The sequence below is a fragment of a genome, unplaced genomic scaffold (assembly GCF_019419815.1).
Source record: "Pyrus x bretschneideri cultivar Hongxiangsu unplaced genomic scaffold, Pyrus_bretschneideri_v1 Contig13, whole genome shotgun sequence".
Lineage (NCBI taxonomy): Eukaryota > Viridiplantae > Streptophyta > Magnoliopsida > Rosales > Rosaceae > Pyrus > Pyrus x bretschneideri.
Window position 1 is genome coordinate 5757095 of NW_025999424.1, and position 14731 is coordinate 5771825.

Sequence of the window (14731 nt, forward strand, 5' to 3'; positions counted from 1 at the left end):
GTGATAAAACATCACGCTTGTCAGGACTGTACATGTGGTAATTAACAAATTGGGGATAATATTGGTGTTGTTGGAAGTTGACCTTTAACTCGTTTCTCTGATAATTATACAGAGGTCTCTATCCAATTCTCTGTTATTTTGCAAGATAGATCCAAGATAGCAAGAGCGCTCACTTTTTGTACTTCATGATCTTTAATCATCACCTCTAACTCATTTGAGCCTCCATTCCAACTGAACTTGCACTCCATATACTATATCTTTAACCTACTGAGGCAAAGATCTTTAGATTTCAACACTTCCTGCCAAAGGTTAATCTTCGCATTTACTCCCTCCTAGGTTTCATCTATCAACCTTATATCGTCTACAAAATCATACACCAAGGAATATCTGTTAGACCAAATCAGTGTTTGATTCTTGTTCTCGCGACTTCAGAAGGTTGTGATCAACCCAAACTCTTATCTACGAAGAGTTAGCTTAGGTTACAACTTCTTTAAATGTTTGTTGTTTCTGTGATTTGTTTCCTTTGTATATTCTGTTGTAATTTTTTTAATTTTGAATAGCCTTGTAAATAGGGATTTCATTCCCTGATGTAATTTGAAGTGGAATATAAATACATGTAGATTCTCATTGAAAAAGCATGCAGTTGAAGTGAACTCTTGTGTATTCTTAAGTCTTACATGATATACAAGCCCTAGCAATCCACCGACACAGATCCTAAATTTTTTTTTTCTTTCCAATGGCTGATAACTCGAACGGTGCTGTAACCCCAACCAATTCCGTTCCCAACCGAGCAATCCCTGCCATGAACCCTTTCTCGTCCATGACTATAGTTGTCAACACAAAACTGGATCGAACCAACTATCCTCTGTGGTTGGCTCAGACTCTACCAATCCTCAAGAGTTGTGACCTAATGGGTTATGTCGATGGGTCCATCGTATGCCTTCACAAATAGCTCCTTGGTGCCGCTATCATCAACCCCGTATACACAAACTAGCTGCAACATGATCAAATGATACTAAGTTAGATAAATGGCTCCCTCACACCATCTGTGCTGTCTGTCGTGGCAAGCAAGAAATCCTCTCGTGATACCTAGGAGGCTCTCGAGTAAATGTATGCTTCTTCATCCCAAAATCGCATTTGTTTCTTTGAAATGAACTGATGCCAACTAAGAAAGGAGATATGTCTATTACTGATTATCTTGATCGAATGAACTCAATTTTTAACAACCTTACCCTAGTTGGCCAACCGGTGAATGATGATGAGCTTGTCCAGATCATCTTGAACAATCTAGGCCTTGCTTATGAAATGAATGTGAATGTTGCACAGACATGTGACACTCTAATCACGTACCCTACATTTGAGGCTCTCTTGCTGACAACGGAAAGGAGAATGGCTGAGCAAATTGCTCCTATTGTGGAGACTGCTCTTGTGAATGCATTTATGACTGTAAGAGGTCATGGTGGACGACTTTGTGGTAATGGACGCGTTGTGTCTCCATCTACACGTGGTGATGGTGTTGTCAACTAGCAAGGGTTCCTTCCTTGCAACAACAATCAAAGGCCAAACTCTGCCTGTAACAGTGAGAAATTTACTTTTGTAGGAGAATGATGACTTGCCAAATATGTGGAAAACAAAGGCTTCATGCCCTGAACTGTTACCAAAGAATTAATGTAGCATATGAAGGGCGAATTCCAACAAAGTGGCTTACTGTTATGGCCACATCTTCGATCACCATCAACAACCAACATCATGGACAGTAGCTGCTGGACACAGGTGATAATGCTCATGTGACTCCAGACATTTAGAATTTGGTCAATCCAAAAGAGTATAACGGTAATGAGAATGTTGGTGGTGTAGGTAATGATATTGGCCTTTCTATATCTCATCTTGGTTCAAATAAAATCCAAAACTCAGTCTTGCTCATTTGAATTGAAAAATATTCTAAGGTGTCCCACTGCCTCAACAAATATTATTTTTACCCATAGGTTTATCCTAGACAACAACTGTTATTTACTTATCTTATCTTATTTTTTTTCTTGTTAAGGACCTTAAGACCTGGAAGACGCTTTTCCACGGGAGATGTGAGAATGGCTTATACCCATTTTCTGGTGGCGGTGGACAATTCAATTACCCTATTTCAGTGTGTATAGGCATTCAAGTCTCGGCTCATAAATGACATTCACGTCTTGATCATCCTGCATCATCTATTATCAAGTTTTCAATTTTGAATAAACAAGTACTAGTTCATGGTACTTCTGATGTAATGTTTTGTTAGTCGTGTCCACTGGGAAAAAGTACTAAAATACCATTTAGTGCTTCAGAGTCTGTTTCTCAATTTTCTTTGCAAATTTTACATTCGGATGTTTGGTGTTCTCCAGTTGTTTCAATTGAAGGTTTTAAATATTATGTCTTGTTTTGTGGATGATTATTCTAGATATTCTAGGATCTTTCCCATGAAAATTAAGTCTGAAGTCTTTGAAATATTTGTCAACTAAAGTGAAAAATATGTTCAATACTTCAGTGTGATGAAGGAGGAGAGTACAAGAGTCATGTTTTTCAAAAGTTTCTTGCAACACATGGAATTTCCCAAAGGCTTTTGTGTCCAAAACACCCTGAGCAAAATGGTATTGTGAAAAGAAAACATTGATATATCGTCGAAACTGGTATTGTCATGCTTTCTCATTCCCACATTCCAAAAAAATATTGGTTTGATACTTGTTCAACGACAACTTATTTAATCATTAAACTGCCAACCCAGGTTTTGTCACATAAGTCACCATATGAGAAATTGTTTGCCAAATCTCCAAGTTATGAGACATTGAAGGTATTTGGTTGTAAGTGTTTTCCTTGGCTAGTGCCTTATGCACAAAATAAACTCCAACCCAACTCAAAACCGTGTATGTTTTTAGGTTACTCATTGAACCATCAAGGGTACAAATGTCTGGACTTGTCCACGAGACGAATTTATTTTTCTCATCATGTCCTCTTCGATGAGGACTCATTTCCATTTAAGGAACTCACATCTTCATTAGAGAACATTGATCACACAGGTAGTGTTACAAATCATGATCTTTTGTTTACCTTTCCTATATAAATGTCCACTTCATCCACCAACTCGCTGACTCCTACTCAAATCGTAGTGTCATTGTCTTAACCAAATACCACCACTCTTGATTCGAATAACCTTCCACAAAATCCCATATTATCTCATCCTACCAATCCGCCAGTCACTATATCTATACCTAACCTTGTCTCCACCAATCCCAATTTAAATGAGCGAGCAGTAGTTAATGAACCAAACATAAATCAGCCTATGCCATCTTCAGATCATGACAATACAAAGTTGAGTAAGCCCTCTGTGCCACTGCGGCGAATGATAACTCGTTCGCAATCTGGAAACACAAGCCTAATCCTAAATATGCTTTGCATGTTTCTATTAACCTTTTTTCCATTGAACCAACGTGTTTTAGTCAGGTAGTTAAGCATCAAGCGTGAAGGGATGCCATGGTTCAAGAGTTTAATGCATTGCAACATTGTGGTACTTGGAAACTTGTTCCTTATCATCCCCAAATGAATTTGCTACCAAACAAATGGATGTTTAAGATCAAAAAATGGGTAGATGGCTCAGTGGAGAGGCACAAGGCCAGGTTGGTTTCCAATGGGCTTCATCAACTGCCTGGAATTGATTACACAGAGACCTTTATTCCTGTGGTCAAACACATCCCCATAAGACTTGTCCTCAGTTTAGCAGTTTTAAAAAAATGGCATGTAAGGCAACTGGATGTACAAAACGCTTTCGTGCATGGATTTCTAAAGGAGCACGTATATATGCGACAACATGTCGGATTCATTGATAAGTAGAATCCCAATCATGTGTGCAAATTGCAACAAAGCGTATATGGCTTGAAACAAGCCCCAAAAGCGTGGTTCCAACATTTTTCAGAGTTTTTGCGTCAATTGGGGTTTCAAGCTTCCTCTTGTGATTACAATTTATTTGTTTTCAATCATTTGTTCTCAAGATCAGGTTGCTGATCTGTTCACAAAAAGTTTGTCATCGGTGCGATTCAAGCTTCTTGTTTCCAAGCTTCCAGTTATTCCTCCACATGTCAGCTTGCTAGGGGATGTTAGACCAAGTCAGTGTTTGATTCCTGTTGACTTCAAGAGGTTTTGATCAACCTAAACTCTTATCTCCGAAGAGTTAGCTTAGGTTACAACTCCTTTAAATGTTTGTTGTTTCTGTGATATGTTTCCTTTGTATAGTCTGTTGTAATTTTTGAATTTTGAATAGCCTTGTAAATCGGGATTTCATTCCCTAATGTAATCTGATGTGGAATATAAATACATGCAGCCTCTCATTGAAAAGGCATGCAATTGAAGTGAACTCTTGTGTATTCTTAAGTCTTACAATATCATCCCGTTAACTCATCCATTATCAATGATCATCCATTATTAATGCATAAAGGTAAGGACTGAAAGATGAGCTTTGATGTAATCTTACAGTTATGGGAAAAATTAGGTGAGGATTCTCCTCTCTCCTAAATTATTGTAATATTTTCGAACTCTATCCCCCTTAGACCATCTCTAAGGGTGGCTTATAACCTAAATTTTCCTTCCCCCCCCCCCCCCCCCCCCCCCCCCCCCCCCCCCCCCCCCCCCCCCCCCCCCCCCCCCCCCCCCCCCCCCCCCCCCCCCCCCCCCCCCCCCCCAAAATTCACTCTAACCCAAAACCTAAACCAAACCTAAAACCTAAAACTTAAAATGAACCCAAATACCAGTCACAAATTTAGCCCACAAATTGAATTGGGACCCACAACCCAAAACCCAATCTGCCACACACAGATGAACAGTGCAGCTGAAGCCCACCCAAGTGGGCTGTCCCATCTGTTGTCAGTTTCACTGTAGCCCAACGACTACTTTTCTTCATCCAATGGCTCCATTTAAATGGGCCGTTGGTTAATCCAACGGTCTAGGTTCAAATTATTTTTTTTTTAATTTTATATTTATATATTTATTGAATCCAACTGCTTAGATCGAATATAATCAAATTTAACGGTAAAAAAAAAGATCTAACGGTCCAAATTTAAATCCAACAGCTAAAATAATTTAAAAAAAATTATTTAACTTAAAATTCAACCAAAAACTCTATAAATACCTATGTATTTGTTCAAACATCGACACAAAACTCACTTTTCTCCTACAATTATTCCAATTTTTCTTTCTACCATTTCTTCTCATTTCCAAAATTTTTGAGATGGCAAAAGAGTTTTCGATTGTATTAAGTTTATGTGGTTTATTAATTGTCTTTTTTTTTTTTTTTTTTTAAGTTTATATGGTTTATCATGATTTTCATGTATTGATTTAGTGATTTTTCAAAATTTATCGGAATTTAAATATTTTTAGGTTAAAATGTCCATAAAATTAATTTCAGATAGTCTACATAATATTTTTTTTTTAAAAGTTAATTTAAAAAAAATTAGCCTTAATTCATTCTTTAATAATCTGAGGCTAAAATTTTAGGCCAGAATGGTTGGAGTAGAAAAACTGTTTCTGAGCTAAAACCTAAATTTTCTGGGCTAAATATTTGTAGGTTTTAGCTCACTATTGGAGATGGTCTTAATAATAGTAAATTTAAAAAATAAAAAAAAATTAGGTAACCAAACTTTTTACTTTTGGATGCGTAACAGTTCTATTTTATGTTTTTGCGTATATTTAAAGAAGGTCATGGCATTGGCAGATGACCATTTATGGTAATTTGGCAAGGCGACATCATGTAACTAATGACATCGCACCCTCAACAAAGAAACAGTCAAGTGGAGGAGATCACGCATGTAGAATAGACTTAGACCAATAAAACAAACTTAGATAACCGCGTCTTGATCCAACGGTTGACGCGCTTAATGTCACATGCAAATGTTTGGATAGGATCCACACTTAAAGAATCGACCATCAATACCCAAATCAATTATTAAGTTGATGACATCACAGCAAATGACGTAGAAGTTGCGATGTCATCAATGGTTGACTAAGAGGAAACGAATTAAGAGAAAAGGAACAGTGCTTGGTTGATGATACAGACATGTTTTTCCCCGAAAAGTAAAGCTTTAAATAAAACTATAATTTAGTAGACGCCTTCACACTATGAATAATTCGGTTTCACACTCTATTAATCTTGTACGGATGTCTACATTTGTCTTCTTACCAGTGGACAAGAGCCAACCCTAATTAGGAAGAGGTTGCTTTCTGGATTTACTCTGGAAAGATCCTAGAGATCCTACGTTCTAACCGATTATCATATATCGTGCGACTTGTTTTCGTCAGATACTATATGTATTTAATTTTAAATAAAAAAATCAAATAATTTTTTATCACACGATATATGATAAATGGTTAAATCAAATTCCTCCTAATTAAAGAAAACACCAATACAATCCACAAACCAAAACACACAAAAAGAACACATGATTTATAATACTACTTAGGGTTTTTTTTTTTTTTTTTTTGATAAAAAGAATAATTTATTAAACACAAACTTACAAGCAAACCAAATGCCCAACTTACACCTATAAACAAACAAAAAAGGGCCAAAGACAAAAGAAAATACACAAAGAGAGCCCAAAAATAGTAAGGCCCAAAAAAACACAGTAGTCGACCAAAAGCTTCCACTGCATTCTCCACTGACAGATTACCAGTCAATCCATCTGATTCCCAGTCCACCACCAAGTATCGCCTCATCAGACGCCACTTTCAACCTTGATTTGCTACCTGAGCACATCCATAAATAAGGGATAATTGGCAACTAAGAGCGAGAAGCCAACTACCAGTATGAAGCTCGTGGAAACCCATGAGCGACACTGTCAGAACCGGGAGACAACAAGGAGAAAGTGGTGGTGTTGGAAACACATGAACCGGTGTAAACACCGGAACTCTACACGTAATCTCAACATGATACATGGTTGAAGATCGAACCAAGGAAGAGCTAGGAAGAGGTATATTCTCGGGGATTGAGGAATTAGACAGATCGAAGTTAAAATTTGGGAGAAAAAAAAAGTAGAGGGAAGGGAAACATAAGGAAAAGAAAGACAAAAGGACACTATAACCAACCCCGCCCTGGAAAATCTTAAGTTTGAAAGCCTCACACAAACAGTGAGAAAAACTCTCAGCTTGGAGAGAAAAGCTCTCAACTTGGGAAAAACTGAAAAGCAATTGTTTTGTTTTTATGTACTTAGGTCTATTTTGGTAATCGAGTTTTGTAGTACATGAAAAATCTTCTTTTTTCAAACACTAGCCTAATCTCTCCCACACTTGCTCACAAGACTCAAAATGTTTCCCTTGTAATTAATTATACTCAAGTAAATAATCCATAAGGTCTTATTTATATGTTATAGGCTTTATATTGCAATAGGGATCCCGAAAACATCAGGAACTTAAGAAATCCTAAATTCTCGAAAATGATGGCACACTGCGTGGAAGTAAAAAATTGTGTGGATGCAAGATCCTCATTGTGCATTTTGATCAAAATTTTGATACATGAAATGACGTTACATGACAATTCTCTATACTCTCCTTTTATAAATAGAAAACTTGAAGTAGAAAACCTAATCCTTAAACCAAACACAAACTTGAGCATTGAGGTAACCTAATCCTTCAACTTTAAAATTAGGGTAAATTACACAAAACTACATCAACTATTTGTCGAGCCATAATCTCATACCTCATGTTTTAAACATTGTAATGTCATACCTCAACTTACGAATTCGTTGCAATGTCAGACCTCTGTTAATTTTTTGTCAATTTGGTTGTTAAATGATGACGTGACAGAAGCAGGGCCCATTCATTCCCCCACTAAAATAAAAAAATTAATTAATTATTATACATTATAATTTTTTTATTTAACAATTAAAATCAATTAAGAAAAACTCTCTCCCTCATCCACTCACTCTCTTTCTCCTCTCACTTGTCTCCCTCACTCATTTTCTCAGCTTTCACTTGCAGAGAAACAATGGCAACCATGCTCGCCGTGGCCATTATTCTTCTAATAAGATTCTTTTTTGTTGTTCTCTGTGTCTCTTCAAATTCGAATACCGAACCTCTCCTATCATTCAAATTCACGTCTGATGCATCTAACAAGATCACCACTTCGAACTCCACCTCTGTTGACCTATGCATCTGGATTGGTGCCTTATACATAAGCAACCGAGTCTTCCGACTCATCATTGAGAACCTCGACCTCCGTAACTTGTTCAAGCCACTTACCATGCTAACTCAACTGTGAATCCAACCAAAGCTTATGCGGATCATACACAACGACGCCGACACCACTAACTCCTTTAGCAACAACAACGAGGACAACGTCATGCTAACGGCGAAGCGGCGTAGCAGAGAGATCAAGCATGAGGTCGTTTTGCCTTCCTCTGCTTCGTCTTCTCCGCCTTGCTCTAGTCGTCCTAAGTTGTGCTGAATCTACAACACCAACTAGAGTTTGCTGATCTAAGGCCTGGTTTGGTACTGAGGTGATTCTAAAAAAAGCTGAGAGTTGTTTTTGTGTTTGGTAAACATTCAACTTCAGCTTTTTTTCACAGTTTTGGGTGAAAAAAAACCAAAAACAAGAAGTTGTAAGACCCAGCTTTGAAAAACCGGTTTTTCTTTTCACATCTGTTTTACATAAAAGTTTACCAAACACTATAATACTGCTTTTTTTTTTTTTTTTTCATAAGCACTTTTACAAAAAAAGTTTACCAAACACTCAGTTGCTTTATTTCACAGCTGCTTATTCTCATAGCACAGCAGAAGCAGCTTTTTTTCAAAGCACATCAATACCAAACCAGCCCTAAGCCTCAAGAAGGTACATCAAATAAACCTAACCCGACCCGGATTTGAGGCATTTCCCGCAACACTAACTGGAGTTTGCTAAGGTTCCCTTTTCACTATCAACAATGGTTTATCAGCCGATGTGGAGGAACTTAACGAGGCGGCCGAAGTGGGAGGCCTAGTGATTGAAGGAGGGAGCGTTGAGGTCGAGGGAGATGTCGATGGGGATTTGCGTAGGAATTTTGGTGTGTCTAAGGCGGATGAGGAAGAAGGGGGATAAATAAGGGAGTGAGGGGAGGAAGAAGAGGGGCGAAGGGGGGAGTGAGTGGAGGAAGAAGGTGGACGGAGGTGGGGGTGAGAGAGAAAGAATGAGTGAGGGAGACAAGTGAGAGGCAAAAGAGTAAGTGGGTGTTGAAGAGAGTATTTTTTTTTTGTTTTTTAATTAACTTTAATTGTTAAACAAAAAATTAATAATTAATAATTTTTTTTATTTTAGTTGGGGAAGGAATGGGCCCTGTTCTTGCTACGCTATCATTTAATAGCCAAATTGATAGAAAATTTAACGGATGTCTGATATTACAACGAATTCGTAAAGTTGAGGTATGACATTGTTATGTTTAAAACATGAGGTATGAAATTGTGGTTTGATCTATAGTTGAGGTAATTTTGTATAACTTACCCTTAAAATTAATGTTGGCCAGCTGAGATCAAAGCAGCACATATGAATATATATATATACACACACTCTTATTAATGAGTGATGAGAGTTTCATGATTTAGAGGTTAAAATATTAACTAATTATGTGATGCTTTTTTTTTTTTTTTTTTTAATACATCGGTATTTTTACATTAAGAATTTTAATGACTAAATACTAACACAAAAATATATATTAATCCTAGCAAACCAGTTTTAGGAAATTATGAAGTCCAAAATAAGAACAATTTGGCATATCCATGTATATAACACGTTTTCACTAGAATTTCCAAGAAACCATGGGATTAATTTTGAAGCTTCTAGTTACCTTTTTTCTAATGAATAAGGTTAACCACGAATTACGATTGTGTGAATCACATGTACATAATAGATACAAATTGTGTAATGAATCATGTTGATAATCAATTATGGTGGCGCCACATAAGTTAAAGTACTATTCAAATTAATATTTTCTAAGATAATGACGTACGATTCCGATGGACAGATAGTACTGATGGTACTTGTTACAAATCACATTTGATAGAGTAAATCTTATATACGACAATTGGTACGTGTTCATGTTGAATAACCTGCAAGATAATGGGCCGGGGCGATCCTATTAGCCTTAATCATTATCATATCATGGAGGTTAATTAGTCGCTTGCTCCGTGGCTGGTGATGGCTTAAGTTATTATGACAACTTTTTTGACTTTTTGTTACTTTGTTTTCTTGTAACTTTTTTAGCAATAGCTTTGCCATCAGCAGCAACGCTTGCTCTATGGCTGTCGCTCTATTTTCTTGTGAAGGTGAGCGGTTTAGGATGATGAAGGCTGAGATTTTAAGAATTCAAGCAACCTAGTACCAGCAAGGTGAGAAACAACTATTGGGTCTCATCACGTACTTTCCCAAAGTAACGTGTTACGAGCATACCGGATTGAGTGCAACACCATCAGCCGATAAACTATCAAAGCGACCTTGTGACCAGTTAAGAGGCAATATAACACAACCAGTTTCTAATAGAACAAGCAGTGAAGTCATAGGATCCAATCTGAAGTGAAGATGAGAATAAGACAACCCTGGCAAATAAGCACTCCTTTAACACATGCAGTGCCGACTTCAGAGGGGAACTGCAAGATAAACAGTTAATGATCATCACCGTACTTTTTGAGACAAAAATTAACCGAGTAGGAAGGATATCTTCGCATAAATTTCATAAGTACAAGATAAAGCTTTCTAAAGGGTAGACCACACCCCCGATGAAGTAAAGGACGCCCATCATAACTTAAAGCAACCGCCACTTGATCCAATGCAAGTTCATTTGTACATCGTGTTAAGCTGGGCGCAATACACAATTGTTTTCCATACTTGTGTCGCCTAATTTTATCGTGGATTTATAGTGTATATATAGAAATATACGAAGTACAAATACGTTTACATATGTCCATGTTAATTTAATTTAATTTTGATAACCAAGCTTAGCTACAAATCAGCTATTGTTCCATTCTTCCAGTGAAGAAGTAGCTAGCATGTTTAGTACTAATTCGATAAATAAGATAAAGAATTGTAATTTCATCATGCTGTAATTTTTTATAGGAAAGTTCTTGTTCATCACAAAAACACAAAATGCTGGCATTACATTGTATCTCCAAGCATAAAATGATATTTTGATTAGATAAGACGACCTCACTTTACAAGAAATCTCCACCAAATAGTGAATACACAAACTCGGAATCCATCAAGGGCGTGTAAAACCCACTTGGAATGTAGGAATTATCAGCCAAAAAAGGCTCGGTCCAGAAATCATCGATGAACTGACTATCTGCATATGCTTCCATGGAAGTAGCATTGATGTCTTCCACATAATTAACCCAATTATTATCTGCACTCATGGATGAGACTTCACTCGATGACGGTTGTGGAGACGGCGAAAGTTGGGAGCTATTATCAACACGATCATCAGTTTTTTGGGTTACTTGAGAGGTAACGGTACTTTCTGTATTTGGAAAAATAGCCTTCTTAATTGGTTGATCCACTGCTGCTTCAAGGCTTGAGTAACTGGGAGTTTCTTCAGAATTTGTGGCTGATGATGAAAATGATGAGTTGCACTGTTTATTATTCGTGCGCTTCTTGAGGTTTGTATGCCAGTGATTTTTGATCTCATTGTCCGTTCTTCCTGGTAGCTGAGCTGCTATAGCAGACCATCTGCAAATAAAGGAAAACAAGATTAATATATGTCATGAGATATATTTGCACTTAACTAATTACTGAATTCTAGATTTTGTTTATTACAAAGCAATGTTCTAAGCTAAATTAAGAGGAGGGGAATTTGAATACTGGACACAAATTGAGGAGGAAATTTTCAATCTACTAGAGCAATCCAGCAATTACTGAATTCTGGATTACAAAAGGCTTTTATTTATTTATTTATTTATTTTTTTGTTACATTGGAGGGTTTCAGACGATGAACATAGCATACTCCTCTTCTCACTCTACGGCCATCCTCACTATTGGGCTAACCCTAGTGGCTTAAAACATACGATTTTACGTGATCCAAGTTATCAAACAATTAGGGCCTTTGTTGCATAAATTAAGAAGGGTGTTATACCTATTCCCCAATTTTTCGTGTAATTTGACAATAGTTTCCTCTTCTTCTTTGCTGTAGTTTCCTCTCTTGATGTTTGGCCTCAAATAATTCATCCACCGCAGTCTGCAACTCTTCCCACACCTCGACAAACCTAATCAAGTAAAACCAAATTAATTAGCACTAAGACGTGATTAAGTCTTCAGCTAAATACTTTAACAACTAAAACCCAATTCAATTCTCATCTCTAATTACAAGTTCATCAACTTAATCAATCACTTAGTGTCTCACCTGCAAATTTGGGAAGTTGGCGCCAATTCCAGTAGCCATACCTGGTGACATAAGCAATTAGCTTCCTGTCTTCATCAGGTGTCCACGTACCCTTCTTCATTCCATTTTCATCGCGGCAAGGAGTTCTAACCATTTTTCCTAATCAAGTTCTCTCTACTCTTTCTCTCTGGTTTATCACTTGCTTTCTCTGAAGTTTGAGTGAGATCTCCACTGCTTGTTTTTCAGGCTTTTCCGGAAGTTGAAAGTCTTATTTATAGCAGTCCCAAAAACGTGTGCCACACAATATAGTATTGACATGACGTTGCCCTGAATGTATTTTTCTGGTTTTCGGTCCCACACCCTAAATAATAAAAAAGGAGCTTTTGGCAACTTCCCTACAAGTGGGCCTCAAGAAGAAGATTCAGCGGAGCTACATGTTCGTTTTTTTATGTATATACAGTGACTTTGACTGTATGTTATCAGGTGGAATTATATCAAGTAACCTATTGAACACGAGTGCAAAATAGCCAGCTTCAAGGAAACAGGCCACCTTGATCTATGATGGTTCCTACTTCCATCACACCATGTGCTGCACCGCAAACGCCTCCTTTTGCATGGGTTCATTTGCATAATCTGCCCGGTGTATATCCAGTCAACCCCTGGTACTTGCTGCCTGATATAAAAATGTGTGGCCACTGATGGCGCCATTAAAGGAATACCCACATAAAATAATTGCAAGTGTGGACAAAGGAAAATTTTGATATTTAGAGACAAACTATGACAACAACGTCATGGGGCGAAGAAGTTTGTCTGGCTACGGATCATCAACGTATATTCCATGAGAATCCGTTGTTTCGAGTATATAATGTTAGGAAGGTAGAATGTCTGCTCTTCTGTTTGGATGTCTTTCATATTTCTTTTTATTTATGTAGTTATGATTAAGTTACGTCAATATTTTATATTGATTTTCTTATAGAGACAATAAGACAAAACGTAATAGAAATATAAAATGTTGACGTAGCTTAACCGTGACCGCACAAATAGAAGGGGATGGTAAGGGCAGACAATCTGCCTCCTAATGTTAGAGATATCATTGATCATATTTTTGTAAGGCTTTTTATATTAACACTCCACAAAATGTTGAATGCACTATACATTAAATTTTAATACTAAATGATTTATATATTCTATGTAATGACAATTTTGACCTTATTAGGTTTTAAAAAAAATAAAAAAAAAATCTAAATACACCACAAATCATTTTTATTATTTATCTTTTTCAATTATCAAAACTCCTCCCACCCTCTATTTTTTTATGGTTATTTTCAACTAGGTTTATCTTACAAAATAGAAAGTACAGAGCATTGAGGAAGCATGAATACTACAAATTGGATGAACATAGATATCCGATAGTTATAAAATTTGTTACAAACCATAGTTTTCATATGAAAAATGCCTACTGCTTCATAAGATATTACATCAAAGCTCAACTTAAAAGTTCACATGTATCAAAATAACCATAAAAAATTAATAGGTTGCACAGGTTAACCCTGGCCTGAAGAACAGAGTATAACGAAAAAGAAAATCATAAGACGTTTAATTTCTAAGATGTTAGAGCGTGATTCGGATGGTGAAGTAGTAAACTCAAGTCACGGTTCAATGAGCCAACTAAGCCATTTAAAAATGAACGAAAAACAACAGAGTTGAACGAAAAACAAAATCCTAAGACGTTTAAAAATGAGTGTTATAAGATTTGAAAAATACGGGGTGTATGGAGAAAATGTGAGGTATATGTTGAGAATGTGGGGTGTGAGGAAATTATGGGGAAGTATGTGTGGTGTATTAAGTATGTGAGTTTATTCAATAATACGTGAGATGTTAATATAATAAGCCTTTTTGTAATAGTAAAAACTCTTTGTAATAAATGTATATGGCTATATGCCATAATAAGATCAATTAATATTTTGTTGAAGCATAAGAAAAGAGAAATTTTGTTTGAACCTATATAACTTATTTCTACATATAATTTACTTTCTACATCTATATTATTTGTAATTAAAGAATAAATATCTCTTTGATTTACTACCTAAATACCCTCACAAACCCAATTCAAAATGTCAATTTATCTTTACACCTATTTAGAAAATAAAATCCTTGAAGTTTCTACTTTTTTATGGGAATGAAAGCTTTCTGAAATTTGACTTCTGTTGACAAGTTGAATAATTTGGTGAAGTTTCTACTTATTTATGAATCTTCCCTATACTAATAATAATTTTTCTTTTTAGATTTCCCTTCAAATTGTATGGCTTGAACTTGACAAACTGTTGTGTTTGTTGAGAAGACTAAGGGCGCGTTTACTAATCTGTAATCAAATTGAG

At 36.4% G+C, this 14731-nt stretch overlaps 1 protein-coding gene across 1 annotated transcript; it reads right to left on the reverse strand.

The window, feature by feature from the left end:
- Positions 1 to 11047: 11047 nt before the first annotated feature.
- On the reverse strand, positions 11048 to 12591 carry LOC103941953 (transcription factor MYB4). The gene is made up of 3 exons (XM_009352157.3): positions 12375 to 12591; positions 12108 to 12237; positions 11048 to 11704 (listed from the first exon to the last, which is right to left on the reverse strand). Exons 1-3 carry the CDS (start codon positions 12505 to 12507, stop codon positions 11191 to 11193), a joined length of 777 nt encoding a protein of 258 aa, XP_009350432.1. The 5' UTR covers positions 12508 to 12591; the 3' UTR covers positions 11048 to 11190.
- Positions 12592 to 14731: the final 2140 nt, after the last annotated feature.